General features: G+C 42.8%; 1 protein-coding gene across 2 annotated transcripts in view; it reads left to right on the plus strand.

Annotated features, from left to right (window-relative positions):
- The window catches only part of LOC120018425 (adhesion G protein-coupled receptor E1-like), a 67,227-nt gene that overhangs the window by 18,290 nt on the left and 31,437 nt on the right, over nucleotides 1-17,500 (plus strand). For both annotated transcript variants that reach the window (XM_038961629.1, XM_038961623.1), the window contains exons 5-6: nucleotides 6,619-6,750; nucleotides 13,158-13,201. In XM_038961629.1, coding sequence (XP_038817557.1) covers nucleotides 6,619-6,750; nucleotides 13,158-13,201 — 176 coding nt within the window. The remainder of the gene's footprint in view (nucleotides 1-6,618; nucleotides 6,751-13,157; nucleotides 13,202-17,500) is intronic.

Consider the following 17,500-nt stretch of genomic DNA (forward strand, 5'->3'; position numbering starts at 1 on the left):
TGGTGCAATGTTATGATTACAATTTAGTCAGCCAGGAATGCGACCACGTAAATCAGTGGACTCCAAACCTCTCCTCCGGGACCCAAAGCCTTCCATGTATTGTAACTATTCCACAGCTAGTACACCTGATTGAACTTGTCAACTAATCCTAAAGCCCTCTATGAGGTGACTCAGGTGAATCAGGTCAGCTAGTTCAGGGCTACAACACAGTGATGAAATCTCTGGGTTTCCCAGAGGAGAGGTTTGGGAACCACTGACTTAAATGCCCCTAAACCTGATTGAACTGTGACCCCCACACTGACTTGCAGCAGAACTGAGACTGTCTGAATGACTTACTCCCTCTAGATAATCTCTCTCTCTCTCTCTCTCTCTCTCTCTCTCTCTCTCTCTCTCTCTCTCTCTCTCTCTCTCTCTCTCTCTCTCTCTCTCTCTCTCTCTCTTCGGAGTGCATGCTGGGAAGTGAGTCGTCAAGCAGGAGTGTTTGTGAGAGCGACTGGATTTCTTTTCATTCTATTGGGTTTTGGTATGTAAATATATATATATTGATTAGTTGGTTTAAAGATAATTGTTCTAATTATTAATTAACAAGTAGAGGGGTGGTGGGATAGTTTGAGGTTGTTTGTTTTCGTGAGGGCACAACCAGCTGGTTGAGGCTGGGTGTAATGTCCACTCGTGAGAGTTTGGAGTATGAAAAACTTAGTCGGCGCAATGGAATTAAGATTTTGGCAGAGGTTGGATGTTCAGTGGAAGAATGTGTTTTAGCGGTAGGTAGTATGATTGGGTATGATAGCATTAAATCAGCCTCAAGGATGAATAGCGCAGTAGTGATATTCTTAGATTCTATTGGAAAAGTGAATACGATGGTGGAGAACGGTGTTGTTTTGAGGGAGACACAGACGAAGGTATTTCCACTTATGAATCCGGCTAAGAAGGTTATATTGTCTAACGTACCACCATTTGTTAGAGATGAAGTGTTGGAGAGAGAATTATCGCGTCATGGTCAAATTGTATCTACAATAAAGAAAGTTCTTTTTGGATGCAAATCTCCGTTGCTGAAACATGTCGTGTCTCATAGGAGGCAAGTGCATATGATCTTAAAAAAGGACGTTGATGAACTGAATTTAGCGTTCAGTTTTAAGATTGATGGATTTGATTATGTTTTTTACGCTTCTACTGAATCAATGAAATGTTTTGGGTGTGGAAGAGAGGGGCATTTGGTGCGTAGTTGTCCTGAGAAGGAGCGCGCAGAGCCCGGTAGTAGTTATATTGATGGTACAGATAATGCATCGATGCAAAGAGATGAACCTGCTAAAAGTACAGGGGAAGGAAGAAGGTGGGCAGATGTGGTTGGAAAAGGGGGAGAGGAAGGCAGTGTGGATACGGGGACAATTGTGGTGGATCAGAACAAGGAGGGAGGGGAAGCAGTCTGTGAGATTGCGACTGCCGTTGCTGAGGTGGTGTTGGAAAATGAAATTGGAGATAAAGAGGAAATTGAAATAACAGGAAAGGAAGAAGCTGTTTTCAAAGTACCGAGAAGTAAGAGAAAGAATGTAGGGCGGGGTGAAGGGTCTAATTCTAAAAGGAGGGTAGAGATTGATAAATTAGTTGAAGATGAAAAGGTTGAAGAGATGGGGGAGTTTTCCTCTGGGGAAGAGAGCGGGAGTGAGTCATCTGACGCGTCACAACAAAATAGTGAGATAATTGGGGAGGAAGGAAGGTATGGAATTAAGAAGGTACGCCAATTTCTGAAGTTGACAAAAGGGAAGAAATATATGCAGGATTACAATATAACTGATTTTTTCCCTGAAAGTGAATTGTTTATTGAATCAGCAAAGTTTTTGATGTCAAAAATAACAGGGGGAGGTTTGACAAGCCCTGAAATTGCTAGACTTAAGAAGGTGGTCACGAGAGTGATAAGTGATGTAAATTCTAAAGAAAATGAAAGGGTTTAGTTGCAGTTTTAACCCTGTAAAGAGATGGGATGTCTGTATTTTCCTTTGTATATTTTTTTCATTCATGAGCAGTTTTAAGATTTCTTCTTTAAACATAAATGGCGGAAGAGATGTTAAAAAAAGAGCGATAGTGTATGAGTTAATTAGGGGAAAGGGAAGTGACATAAATTTTCTACAAGAAACGCATAGTAATTTGGAAAATGAAGTTATGTGGAAAAAGGAGTGGGGGGGGACAGTGGTGTGTAGTCATAAAAATTCTAAAAGTGGGGGTGTGGCTATATTGTTCTCAAGGGGGTTTTTGCCTTTGTCTTATGAGGTTGAAGAGGTAGTTGAGGGGAGGTTATTAAAAGTTAGAGCAAGGTATGAAAACATCACTATGTGTCTGATAAATGTCTATGCCCCAGTGGTGGCAGTTGAGAGGGTATGTTTTTTAGAGACATTATCAAATACCATTGAGAAATGTAACAATGAAGATTATTTATTTATTGCTGGGGATTTTAACTGCACAGTCAGTGATTTAGATAGAAATCACCAAGAACCTCATATAGCCTCAAGGACCTTTTTAAAACGCCTCATTGTAACACATGAATTGTGTGATATTTGGCGGAGTCAAAATGGAGGCACAAGGCAGTACACCTGGGCGCATGTGAGAGAGAACATCATCTCTATGGCAAGGTTAGATAGGTTTTATTGTTTTGAGCATCAATCTCAGGTCTGTAAATCAAGTGTGATAACCCCAGTGGGATTTTCTGATCATTGTTTAATAACAGAGGTGGTGTACATTAATGTTGTAAAACCTAAAAGTGCATACTGGCATTTTAATATAACTTTATTGAGTGATGCTCACTTCAGGAAATGTTTTTGTTTTTTCTGGGAGAGGTGGAGGTCTCAAAAGGACAGTTTTGTATCTCTTCAACAGTGGTGGGATATAGGGAAAATACAGATTCAACAATTTTGTAATCAATACACGAGGAATGTCACCAAGGATATCATCAGATCAATGAAAGCCCTAGAGTTTGAAATAGTGGAACTCATGACGTTGGTTGAGACCACAGGAGATCGAGGCCATAAGCAGGCACTCAAGAAAAAAAAAGTTGAATTGGCAGACCTGCTGGGTATCAGAGCACAGGGGGCATTGGTGAGAAGTAAGTTTCAGGGAATATCTGAAATGGATGCCTCATCCAAATTTTTCTTTGGTTTAGAGAAAAAGAATGGACAAAGAAAAATTATTCATTGTCTCAAATCAGCTGTTGGACAAGAGCTCACTAGCCCTAGTGAAATTAGAAAGAGGGCAGTAGAGTTCTATGCTGAGCTCTACAAGTGTGAGTACAAAGAGGATAAAGCAGTGACACAGCAGTTCCTTGATGGGCTCCCAAAGGTGGATGCAGAAGCTCAGGTTGAGCTTGAGCAACCATTGTCTTTGCAGGAGTTATACTCTGCATTAAAAGGCATGGAAAATGGAAGGGCACCAGGCTTTGATGGGCTTCCCGTTGACTTTTTTAAGTCTTTTTGGACTCTTTTGGGAGAAGATTGGCTGGCAGTAGTTAGTGATAGTTTAACCGGAGGGTTACTACCATTAAGCTGCAGAAGGGCTGTCCTCACCCTATTGCCCAAAAAGGGAGACCCTAGGGAGGTGAAAAACTGGAGGCCGGTGGCTTTATTGTGCACTGATTATAAGATCCTGTCCAAGGCTTTGTCCAACAGGCTGAGGGAGGTGATGGGGCAAATCATACATACGGACCAGTCCTACTGTGTTCCTGGCAGGCAGATAGGGGATAACATTTCTCTGATTCGTGACTTTTTGGACATCTCTAGGGCTATTGGGTTGGATGCAGGTTTAATTTCAATTGATCAGGAAAAGGCATTTGACCGAGTTGAACATCAATATTTATGGCATACGCTTGAGGCGTTTGGGTTCAGCTCTGGTTTTATTGACATGATAAAGGTGATATATGGTGACATTGAAAGTGTATTGAAAGTTAACGGTGGTTTGAGTGCTCCTTTTAAAGTGTGTAGAGGTATTAGGCAGGGATGTTCTTTATCAGGGATGCTGTATGCCATTGCTATAGAGCCACTACTAAATAGCATTAGAAGTCGCATTGAAGGGGTGTACCTTTCAGAGGATATTCCTCCTATTCGTCTCTCAGCCTATGCTGATGATGTAGTTGTTTTAGTGAAAAATCAAGCGGAGGTGGATAGTTTGAGTCTAATGGTTGATCGTTTTAGGGGAATATCCTCGGCAAAAGTAAATTGGGAAAAGAGTTGTGCTCTACAGATTGGAGAATGGTCTGGAGGGATCATGGCTTTGCCAGGGGGATTGGAATGGTGTAAGGGAGGGTTTAAGTATCTTGGAGTGTACGTAGGAGATGAGGGGATTATGGAAAGAAATTGGATTGGGGTGGTTGAAATGGTGGAAGGGAGGATGAGGAGATGGCGTTGGTTGTTATCTCGAATGTCATATAGGGGGCGAACTATTATAGTTAACAATGTGATTGCCTCTGCATTATGGCATCGGTTGGCAGTTTTAGAACCACCATCTGGTCTTCTGGCTAAGATACAGGTAATTATGGTGGATTTTTTTTGGGATAAATATCACTGGGTTCCACAAAGTGTTTTGTATTTGTCAAAAGAGGAGGGGGGACAAGGTCTGGTACATCTTGCTAGTAGGGCTGCTGCTTTCCGTTTTCAGTTTATTCAAAGGTTGCTTTATGGACAGGAAAATGTGGTGTGGAGGGGGGTAGCAGGCCTTGTGTTACAGAGGGTTGGAGGATTAGGTTTAAAGAAGGCTTTATTTCTGGTTGATAGTAGCCAGATTTCTAGGGAGGGAGTACCTCCGTTTTACAGAGGTCTTCTCAGAGTGTGGAGCATAATGAAGGTGTCCAGACGAACTTCAGCGGAGTCAGTGCATTGGCTGTTGGAGGAACCTCTGGTGTTTGGGGCAAGACTGGATTGTACAACTGCAGCTGTTCCACATTTCTCCAAGATTCTGGTGAAGGGAAAAATAATCACCTTAAGACAGTTAATGGCAATGGCTGGGCCCGACTTAATGGATGGAAGACGGTTGGCTGAACATTTGGGGGTGAGGTCGGAAAGGATTGTTGGACAAATGCTGGGAAGCTGCAGGAAAGCTCTGTCAGCGGAAGAGTGGGGAATGCTTAATAGTCACAAGAAGAAGGAACAAGATGAAGACGTCTCATTTCCAAGATTAGGGATTACACCAAATATCACAGAGTCAGAGAGAAAGGGTATATTGTTGGATTTGAGAGGGTTGGAAGAGGTGGGTTTGGATGAGGTGAATGGGAAGGATTTGTATAGGGGGTGTGTTAAGGTGTTAAACAAAGAGAAATTGAAAAATAGAAAAGACACTCCATGGAGGGTAAAATTGGGAATTGATGACAAGGTAAAGCCAGCATGGAGAGCACTGTACAAACCACCGTTACAAAAGGGTACTGGTGATATGCAATGGAGGGTGTTACATGGCATTATTGCAGTTAATGCTTTTGTATCTGTCATTAATTCAGATGTTAGAGATGGATGTCCTTTTTGTAATATAAGAGAAACCATTTTTCACTGTTTTATGGAGTGTGAGAGGATAAAACCTTTATTGGAAATACTGGAATCATTGTTTAGAGCTGTAGGTGAGATTTTTAATAACAATGTTTTTATTTTGGGGTTTCAATATAGTAAGCAACAGAAAAGAAAATGTCAAATGTTAAATTTTATTTTGGGACAAGCTAAGATGTCAATTTTTTTGAGTAGGAAACATAAAATAGACACGGGATATGAGAAGGATATAAGATGTGTTTTTAAAGGATTAGTGAAAGCAAGAATAAAAGTGGATTTTGAGTTCTTCTCAGCTGTAAAAGATCTCCAATTGTTTGAGGAGAAGTGGGCATATGAAGGAGCGCTTTGTTTTGTAGAGGAGGGGAAATTATTTTTTGTTGAGGAAATAAGTTGAATGTATATGTTCTTTTGTATTTTTATTTTATTTATTTTGTGTAGGAATTACATTCATTGTTTCATTTCTGAAAAGGCAGTGTGTCATTATTTATGTTAACATTTGAGTAGAAAATAAAGGTTTTATAAAAACTCAAAAAAAACTCTCTCTCTCTCTCTCTCTCTCTCTCTGTCTCTCTCTCTCTTTCTCTCTCTCTCTCTCTCTCTCTTCTCTCTCTCTCTTCTCTCTTGTCTCTGTCTCTCTCTCTCTCTCCCGCCCTCCCCCTCTCTCTCTCTCTCTCTCTCTCTCTCTCTCTCTCTCTCTCTCTCTCTCCTCTTTTTTTTCTCTCTTTTTTTCTCTCCCTCTATTTCTCTGTCATTCTCTCTGTCTCTTACCATCATTTTACTCCTATTTTTCCTCTTCCTCCTCATCATCAGCTATCTGAGCAGCTTACCGATCGCTGCAGCTGGATTTTTGCATACACTGTATAAAGACATTTTCTATTGTGTTATTGACTGTACGTTTGTTTATTCCACGTGTAACTCTGTGTTGTTGTCTGTGTCACACTGCTTTGCTTTATATTGGCCAGGTTGCAGTCATAAATTAGAACTTGTTCTCAACTGGCCTACTTGATTAAATAAAGGTGAAATAAAATTTGAAAAATCATTAAAAAATCATAATTGTCTCTCCCTCTACACTAATCTCTCTTTTTATCTCTTTCTCCCTCAGACATAGATGAGTGTAATGATATCGCTGGTGTCTGTGGAGTGGGCGGGGACTGCCAGAACCAGAAAGGAAGCTACAGTTGCCTCTGTCACCCTGGATACAGTAACTACAACAACAAACAGGCTCAGTGCTCAGGTGATTGTAGAATCTGGTGCTATGATGCATTGCTTCCCACGACACGATACATTACAATACGATACCTTTGTCTCTTAGAAGAGGAAGGCCTGGATTGGAAATATAACTTGGCTCCTATTTTAACGGTCCTAAATTACAGCTATATCTAACATAACATAACATGACGAAAAGTATGTGGACACCTTCTCGTCGAACATCTCTTTCCAAATTCATGGGCATTAATATGGAGTTGATCCCCCCCCCTTTGCTGCTATATCAAGTTTATTTTATATAGCCCTTCGTACCTCAGCTAATATCTCGAAGTGCTGTACAGAAACCCAGCCTAAAACCCCAAACAGCAAGCAATGCAGGTGTAGAAGCACGGTGGCTAGGAAAAACTCCCTAGAAAGGCCAAAACCTAGGAAGAAACCTAGAGAGGAACCAGGCTATGAGGGGTGGCCAGTCCTCTTCTGGCTGTGCCGGGTGGAGATTATAACAGAACTATGCCAAGATGTTCAAAATGTTCATAAGTGACAAGCATGGTCAAATAATAATCATGAATAATTTTCATAGCCGATCATTAAGAGTTGAAAACAACAGGTCTGGGACAGGTGGCGGTTCCATAACCGCAGGCAGAACAGTTGAAACTGGAATAGCAGCAAGGCCAGGTGGACTGGAGACAGCAAGGAGCCATCATGCCCGGCAGCCCTGACGTATGGTCCTAGGGCTCAGGTCCTCCGAGAGAGAGAAAGAAAGAGAGAAGGAGAAAATTAGAGAGAGCCAAGATTTTCAAAATGTTCATAAATGACAAGCATGGTCAGATAATAATCAGGAATAAATGTCAGTTGGCTTTTCATAGCCGATCATTAAGAGTTGAAAACAGCAGGTCTGGGACAGGTAGGGGTTCCGTAACCGCAGGCAGAACAGTTGAAACTGGAATAGCAGCAAGGCCAGGCGGACTGGGGACAGCAAGGAGTCATCATGCCCGGTAGTCCTGACGTATGGTCCTAGGGCTCAGGTCCTCCGAGAGAAAGAAAGAGAGAAGGAGACAATTAAAGAGAGCCAAGATTTTCAAAATGTTCATAAATGACAAGCATGGTCAAATAATAATCAGGAATAAAAGTCAGTTGGCTTTTCATAGCCGATCATTAAGAGTTGAAAGCAGCAGGTCTGGGACAGGTAGGGGTTCCATAACCGCAGGCAGAGCAGTTGAAACTGGAACAGCAGCAAGGCCAGGTGGACTGGGAACAGCAAGGAGTCATCATGCCTGGTTTGCCGTGACGTATGGTCCTAGGGCTCAGGTTCTCAGAGAGAGAGAAAGAAAGAGAGAACGAGAGAATTAGAGAGAGCATACTTAAATTCACACAGGACACTGGATAAGACAGGAGAAGTACTCCAGGTATAACCAACTGACCCTAGCCCCCCAACACATAAACTACAGCAGCATAAATACTGGAGGCTGAGACAGGAGCGGTCAGGAGACACTGTGGCCCCATCCGAAGATACCCCCAGACAGGGCCAAACAGGAAGGAAAACCCCACCCACTTTGCCAAAGCACAGCCCCCGCACCACTAGAGGGATATCTTCAACCACCAACTTACAATCCTGAGACAAGGCCGAGTATAGCCCACAAAGATCTCCACCACAGCACAAACCAAGGGGGGGCGCCAACCCAGACAGGAAGATCACGTCAGTAACTCAACCCACTCAAGTGACGCACCCCTCCCAGGGATGGCATGAAAGAGCACCAGTAAGCCAGTGACTCAGCCCCCGTAATAGGGTTAGAGGCAGAGAATCCCAGTGGAGAGAGGGGAACCGGCCATGCAGAGACAGCAAGGGCGGTTCGTTGCTCCAGAGCCTTTCCGTTCACCTTCACACTCCTGGGCTAGACTACGCTCAATCATATGACCTACTGAAGAGATAAGTCTTCAGTAAAGACTTAAAGGTTGAGACCGAGTCTGCGTCTCTCACATGGGTAGGCAGACCGTTCCAGAAAAATTGAGATCTATAGGAGAAAGCCCTGCCTCCCGCTGTTTCCTTGGAAATTCTAGGGACAATTAGGAGGCCTGCGTCTTGTGACCGTAGCGTACGTATAGGTATGTACGGCAGGACCAACTCGGAAAGATAGGTAGGAGCAAGCCCATGTAACGCTTTATAGGTTAACAGTAAAACCTTGAAATCAGCCCTTGCCTTAACAGGAAGCCAGTGTAGGGAGGCTAGCACTGGAGTAATATGATCAAATTTCTTGGTTCTAGTCAGGATTCTAGCAGCCGTATTTACCACTAACTGAAGTTTATTTAGTGCTTTATCCGGGTAGCCGGAAAGTAGAGCATTGCAGTAGTCTAACCTAGAAGTAACAAATGCATGTATTAATTTTTCTGCATCATTTTTGGACAGAAAATGTCTGATTTTTGCAATGTTACGTAGTTGGAAAAAAGCTGTCCTTGAAACAGTCTTGATATGTTCGTCAAAAGAGAGATCAGGGTCAAGAGTAACGCCGAGGTCCTTCACAGTTTTATTTGAGACGACTTTACAACCATCAAGATTAATTGTCAGATTTAACAGAAGATCTCTTTGTTTCTTGGGACCTAGAACAAGCATCTCTGTTTTATCCGAGTTTAAGAGTAGAAAGTTTTCAGCCATCCACTTCCTTATGTCTGAAACACAGGCTTCTAGCGAGGGCAATTTTGGGGCTTCACCATGTTTCATTGAAATGTACAGCTGTGTGTCATCCGCATAGCAGTGAAAGTTAACATTATGTTTTCGAATAACATCCCCAAGAGGTAACATATATAGTGAAAACAATAGTGGTCCTAAAACGGAACCTTGAGGAACACCGAAATGTACAGTTGATTTGTCAGAGGACAAACCATTCACAGAGACAAACTGATATCTTTCCGACAGGTAAGTTCTAAACCAGGCCAGAACTTGTCCGTGTAGACCAATTTGGGTTTCCAGTCTCTTTTTTGCTATCGTAAATGTTAGCAACACCTCCGCCTTTGCGGGATGCACGGGGGATATGGTCACTAGTGTAACCAGGAGGTGAGGCCTCATTTAACACAGTAAATTCATCAGGCTTAAGCCATGTTTCAGTCAGGCCAATCACATCAAGATTATGATCAGTGATTAGTTTATTGACTATGACTGCCTTTGAAGTGAGGGATCTAACATTAAGTAACCCTATTTTGAGATGTGAGGTATCACGATCTCTTTCAATAATGGCAGGAATGGAGGAGGTCTTTATCCTAGTGAGATTGCTAGGGCGAACACCGCCATGTTTAATTTTGCCCAACCTAGGTCGAGGCACAGACACAGTCTCAATGGGTATGGGTATGGCTGAGCTGACTACACTGACTGTGCTATTGGCAGACTCCACTAAGCTGGCAGGTTGGCTAACAGCCTGCTGCCTGGCCTGCACCCTATTTCATTGTGGAGCTAGGGGAGTTAGAGCCCTATCTATGTTAGTAGATAAGATGAGAGCACCCCTCCAGCTAGGATGGAGTCTGTCACTCCTCAGCAGGTCAGGCTTGGTCCTGTTTGTGGGTGAGTCCCAGAAAGAGGGCCAATTATCTACAAATTCTATCTTTTGGGAGGGGCAGAAAACCGTTTTCAACCAGCGATTGAGTTGTGAGACTCTGCTGTAGAGCTCGTCACTCCCCCTAACTGGGAGGAGGCCAGAGACAATTACTCGATGCCGACACATCTTTCTAGCTGATTTACACGCTGAAGCTATGTTGCACTTGGTGACCTCTGACTGTTTCATCCTAACATCGTTGGTGCCGACGTGGATAACAATATCTCTATACTCTCTACACTCGCCAGATTTAACTTTAGCCAGCACCATCTTTAGATTAGCCTTAACGTCGGTAGCCCTGCCCCCTGGTAAACAGTGTATGATCGCTGGGTGATTCGTTTTAAGTCTAATACTGTGGGTAATGGAGTCGCCAATGACTAGGGTTTTCAATTTGTCAGAGCTAATGGTTGGAGCCTTCGGCGTCTCAGACCCCGTAACGGGAGGAGTAGAGACAAGAGAAGACTCAGCCTCAGACTCCGACTCGCTACATAATGGGGAAAACCGGTTGAAAGTTTCTGTCGGCTGAATGAGCGACACCAGTTGAGCATTCCTACAGCATTTCCCTCCAGAAGCCATGAGAAAGTTGTCCGGCTGCGGGGACTGTGCGGGGGGGTTTATACTAACGTTACTATCTGTACTTACTGGTGGCACAGACGCTGTTTCTTCCTTTCCTACACTGAAATTATCCTTGCCTAACGATTGCGTCTGAAGCTGGGCTTGCAGCACAGCTATCCTCGCCATAAGGCGATCGTTCTCCTGTATATTATGAGTACAGCGACTGCAATTAGAAGACATCATGTTAATGTTACTACTTAGCTTCGGCTGTTGAAGGTGCTGACAAACCATGTCCAGATAAAGCGTCCGGAGTGAAAAAGTTGAATGAGGGAAAAAAGTTGCGATGGAAAAACAAAAAATATAAACGGTAATTAAAAAGAGAGGGAAAAAAAAAACGTAAAGTTGTCAGCTAGCAAAGTAAAGTTGGCAACAAAACGCACAGCAACACGTCTATAACAGCCTCCTCCTCTTCTAGGAAAGCTGTTCACTAGATGGAACATTGCTGCTATAACAGCCTCCTCCTCTTCTAGGAAAGCTGTTCACTAGATGTTGGAACATTGCTGCTATAACAGCCTCCTCCTCTTCTAGGAAAGCTGTTCACTAGATGTTGGAACATTGCTGTGGAGACTTGCTACCATTCAGCCACAAGAGCATTAGTGAGGTCGGGCACTGATGTTGGGCGATTAGGCCTGGCTCACAGTCAGCATTCCACTTTATCCCAAAGGTGTATGATAGGGTTTGAGGTCGGGGCTCTGTGCAGGCCACTCATGTTCTTCCACACCGATCTCGACAAACCATTTCTGTATGGACCTCGCTTTGAAAAACAGCCCCAGATCATTATTCCTCCTCCACCAAACTTTACACTTGGCACTATGCATTCTGGCATGTAGCAGTCATCTGCCAAACACAAATTAGTCCGTCGGACTGCCAGATGGTGAAGCATGATTCATCACTCCAGAGAATGTGTTTCCACTGCTCCAATGACAGTAAGCTTTACACCACACCAGCCGACGCTTGGCATTGCGCATGGTGATCTTAGGCTTGTGCGGCTGCTCGGCCATGGATACCCATTTCAGGAAGTTCCCGACGAACATTTCTTGTGCTGATGTTCTTGTGCTGACATAATCTGACATAATCTAACATAATCTGACATAATATAACATAATATAATACAACATAACATAATGTAACATATGCATATCTGGCAGACGCTTTGATTCATTAGGTGATTTACAACAGTGAGTGGATACATTTTGTTATGGGTGGCTGCATATTAAAGTACGGTCTGTCCTTCTGTTGCTGTAGGTAGTGTTATTACAGAGACTCTCTGTTCCACTGGCAGCTTCCTCTTTCTAGTATTGTGTCCCAAATTACACCCTATTCCCTATACTACATTAGACCAGGGCCCTATTCCCTATATAGTGCACTACATTAGACCAGGGCCCTATTCCCTACATAGTGCATTACATTAGACCAGGGCCCATAGAACACTATATCATAGGTTGTCATTTGGGATGCATGCTAGGATGGTTACCATGGTAACATTTCAGCACTGGTGTGCTGTGGGTTTCTGGGTGTTTTAATCTCCACCTCAACTTCCTCTCTGTCTCATGTCTTCATTTGTATCTTAGTTAGTTGGTATCTGATGGTAAACATGGTTACCCATGGCAACAACTTGAACATGATAAGGATTTGACAGTTTTCATTTGTATGTGTTGTGTTGTTGTATTGTGTGTGCTGTGGTGTGTTGTGGTGTGTTGTTGTGTTGTGGTGTGTGTTGTGTTGTGGTGTGTGTTGTGTTGTGGTGTGTGTTGTGTTGTGGTGTGTGTTGTGTTGTGGTGTTGTGTTGTGGTGTGTGTTGTGGTGTGTTGTATTTATTAAGGATCCCCATTAGTTCCAGCCAAGGCAGCAGCTACTCTTCCTGGGGTCCAGCAACATTAAAGCAGTTTAAAAACATTACAAAACATTCACAATAGATTTCACACATCACTAAATGTTGTGTTGTGTTCTTGTGTGTGGTGTAGTGGTGTGGAGTAGTGTGTTGTGTTGTGTTGTGTTGTTGTGCAGGTGGGATTGTGTTGTGTTGTGTTCTTGTGTGTGGTGTAGTGTGTTGTGTTGTTGTGTAGGTGGGATTGTGTTGTGTTGTTTTGTGTTGTTGTGTTGTTGTGCAGGTGGGATTGTGTTGTGCAGATGTGATTGTGTTGTGCAGGTGTGATTGTGTTGTGCAGGTGTGATTGTGTTGTGTTGTGCTGTGTGGTGTCGATCCAAATGTGATGGTTTTGTTTTGTGTTTCCTTTAGTACTGACCTGTGACCAGTTCAAAGCCAATGAGACTCCTGGACAGGTGAGATTTACAGTACCTGAACCTGATGAGTCCTTATACAGCAGCTGAACTGCTAGACATAGAATCTACATTATGGCATCATTGACTTGAATGGGGAGGCCCATTCTACTCGTTCTAGTTCTTTAACTGAACCACGTTTGAATAGGGAGGCCTGTTCTACTCATTCTAGCTCTGTAGCTGAACCATGTTTGAATAGGGAGGCCTGTTCTACTCATTCTAGCTCTGTAGCTGAACCATGTTTGAATAGGGAGGCCTGTTCTACTCATTCTAGCTCTGTAGCTGAACCATGTTTGAATAGAGAGGCCTGTTCTACTCATTCTAGCTCTGTAGCTGAACCATGTTTGAATAGGGAGGCCTGTTCTACTCATTCTAGCTCTGTAGCTGAACCATGTTTGAATAGGGAGGCCTGTTCTACTCATTCTAGCTCTGTAGCTGAACCATGTTTGAATAGGGAGGCCTGTTCTACTCATTCTACCTCTCTAGCTGAACCATGTTTGCTTTGAATGATATAGATTATTTATTGAAGGGTACATTCTCTCTCTCTGTCTCTGTCTCTCTCTCTCTGTCTCTCTCTCTCTGTCTCTCTCTCTCTGTCTCTCTCTCTCTGTCTCTCTCTCTCTCTCTCTCTCTCTCTCAATTCAATTCAATTCAATTCAATTCAAGGGGCTTTATTGGCATGGGAAACATGTGTTAACATTGCCAAAGCAAGTGAGGTAGACAACATACAAAAGTCAAATAAACAATAAAAATGAACAGCAAACATTACACACACAGAAGTTCCAAAACAATAAAGACACTACAAATGTCACACTATATATATGCAGTGTTGCAACAACGTACAAATGGCCAAAGCACACAAGTTAAAATAAACAAACATAAATATGGGCTGTATTTACAATGGTGTTTGTTCTTCACTGGTTGCCCTTTTCTGGTGGCAACAGGTCACAAATCTTGCTGCTGTGATGGCACACTGTGGAATTTCACCCATTAGATATGGGAGTTTATCAAAATTGGATTTGTTTTCGATTTCTTTGTGGATCTGTGTAATCTGAGGGAAATATGTCTCTCTAATATGGTCATACATTGGGAAGGAGGTTAGGAAGTGCAGCTCAGTTTCCACCTCATTTTGTGGGCAGTGTGCACATAGCCTGTCTTCTCTTGAGAGCCATGTCTGCCTACGGCGGCCTTTCTCAATAGCAAGGCTATGCTCACTGAGCCTGTACATAGTCAAAGCTTTCCTTAAGTTTGGGTCAGTCACAGTGGTTAGGTATTCTGCCACTGTATACTCTCTGTTTAGGGCCAAATAGCATTCTAGTTTGCTCTGTTTTTTTGTTAATTCTTTCCAATGTGTCAAGTAATTATCTTTTTGTCTTCTCATGATTTGGTTGGGTCTAATTGTGCTGTTGTCCTGGGGCTCTGTGGGGTGTGTTTGTGTTTGTGAACAGAGCCCTAGGACCAGCTTGCTTAGGGGACACTTCTCCAGGTTCATCTCTCTGTAGGTGATGGCTTTGTTATGGAAGGTTTGGGAATCGCTTCCTTTTAGGTGGTTGTAGAATTTAACGGCTCTTTTCTGGATTTTGATAATTAGTGGGTATCGGCCTAGTTCTGCTCTGCATGCATTATTTGGTGTTCTACGTTGTACACGGAGGATATTTTTGCAGAATTCTGCATGCAGAGTCTCAATTTGGTGTTTGTCCCATTTTGTGAAATCTTGGTTGGTGAGCGGACCCCAGACCTCACAACCATAAAGGGCAATGGGCTCTATGACTGATTCAAGTATTTTTAGCCAGATCCTAATTGGTATGTTGAAATTTATGTTCCTTTTGATGGCATAGAATGCCCTTCTTGCCTTGTCTCTCAGATCGTTCACAGCTCTGTGGAAGCTACCTGTGGTGCTGATGTTTAGGCCGAGGTATGTATAGTTTTTTGTGTGCTCTAGGGCAACGGTGTCTAGATGGAATTTGTGGTCCTGGCGACTGGACCTTTTTTGGAACACCATTATTTTGGTCTTACTGAGATTTACTGTCAGGGCCCAGGTCTGACAGAATCTGTGCAGAAGATCTAGGTGCTGCTGTAGGCCCTCCTTGGTTGGTGACAGAAGCACCAGATCATCAGCAAACAGTAGACATTTGACTTCGGATTCTAGTAGGGTGAGACCGGGTGCTGCAGACTGTTCTAGTGCCCGCGCCAATTCGTTGATATATATGTTGAAGAGGGTGGGGCTTAAGCTGCATCCCTGTCTCACCCCACGACCTTGTGTGAAGAAATGTGTGTGTTTTTTGCCAATTTTAACCGCACACTTGTTGTTTGTGTACATGGATTTTATGATGTATGTATGTTTTACCCCCAACACCACTTTCCATCAATTTGTATAGCAGACCCTCATGCCAAATTGAGTCGAAGGCTTTTTTGAAATCAACAAAGCATGAGAAGACTTTGCCTTTGTTTTGGTTTGTTTGGTTGTCAATTAGGGTGTGTAGGGTGAATACATGGTCTGTTGTACGGTAATTTGGTAAAAAGCCAATTTGACATTTGCTCAGTACATTGTTTTCATTGAGGAAATGTACGAGTCTGCTGTTAATGATGATGCAGAGTATTTTCCCAAGGTTACTGTTGACGCATATTCCACGGTAGTTATTGGGGTCAAATTTGTCTCCACTTTTGTGGATTGGGGTGATCAGTCCTTGGTTCCAAATATTGGGGAAGATGCAAGAGCTAAGGACGATGTTAAAGAGTTTTAATATAGCCAATTGGAATTTGTTGTCTGTATATTTGATCATTTCATTAAGGATACCATCAACACCACAGGCCTTTTTGGGTTGGAGGGTTTTTATTTTGTCCTGTAACTCATTCAAGGTAATTGGAGAATCCAGTGGGTTCTGGTAGTCTTTAATAGTTGATTCTAAGATTTGTATTTGATCATGTATGTGTTTTTGCTCTTTATTCTTTGTTATAGAGCCAAAAAGATTGGAGAAGTGGTTTACCCATACATCTCCATTTTGGATAGATAATTCTTCGTGTTGTTGTTTGTTTAGTGTTTTCCAATTTTCCCAGAATTGGTTAGAGTCTATGGATTCTTCAATTACATTGAGCTGATTTCTGACATGCTGTTCCTTCTTTTTCCGTAGTGTATTTCTGTATTGTTTTAGTGATTCACCATAGAGAAGGCGTAGACTCAGGTTTTCCGGGTCTCTATGTTTTTGGTTGGACAGGTTTCTCAATTTATTTCTTAGATTTTTGCATTCTTCATCAAACCATTTGTCATTGTTGTTCATTTTCTTCGGTTTTCTATTTGAGATTTTTAGATTTGATAGGGAAGCTGAGAGGTCAAATATACTGTTAAGATTTTCTACTGCCAAGTTTACACCTTCACTATTGCAGTGGAACGTTTTACCCAGGAAGTTGTCTAAAAGGGATTGAATTTGCTGTTGCCTAATTGTTTTTTGGTAGGTTTCCAAACTGCATTCCTTCCATCTATAGCATTTCTTAATGTTACTCAGTTCCTTTGGCTTTGATGCCTCATGATTGAGTATTGCTCTGTTCAAGTAGACTGTGATTTTGCTGTGGTCTGATAGGGGTGTCAGTGGGCTGACTGTGAACGCTCTGAGAGACTCTGGGTTGAGGTCAGTGATAAAGTAGTCTACAGTGCTACTGCCAAGAGATGAGCTATAGGTGTACCTACCATAGGAGTCCCCTCGAAGCCTACCATTGACTATGTACATACCCAGCGTGCGACAGAGCTGCAGGAGTTGTGACCCGTTTTTGTTGGTTATGTTGTCATAGTTGTGCCTAGGTGGGCATATGGGGGAGGGAATGCTGTCACTTCCAGATAGGTGTTTGTCCCCCTGTGTGCTGAGGGTGTCAGGTTCCTGTCCAGTTCTGGCATTTAGGTCGCCACAGACTAATACATGTCCCTGGGCCTGGAAGTGATTGATTTCCCCCTCCAGGATGGAGAAGCTGTCTTCATTAAAGTATGGGGATTCTAGTGGGGGGATATAGGTAGCACACAGGAGGACATTTTTCTCTGTTAAGATAATTTCCTTTTGAATTTCTAGCCAAATGTAAAATGTTCCTGTTTTGATTAATTTAATGGAGTGAGTTAGGTCTGCTCTATACCAAATTAGCATTCCCCCTGAGTCCCTTCCCTGTTTCACACCTGGTAGTTTGGTGGATGGGACTACCAGCTCTCTGTAACCTAGAGGGCAACCAGTGGGTCCGTCTCCTCTGTACCAGGTTTCTTGCAGGATGACAATGTCTGCATTACCGATTTCTTTGGTGAAGTCCGGGTTCCTGCTCTTT

Source organism: Salvelinus namaycush, chromosome 2 (assembly GCF_016432855.1).
Source record: "Salvelinus namaycush isolate Seneca chromosome 2, SaNama_1.0, whole genome shotgun sequence".
Taxonomy (NCBI): Eukaryota; Metazoa; Chordata; class Actinopteri; order Salmoniformes; family Salmonidae; genus Salvelinus; species Salvelinus namaycush.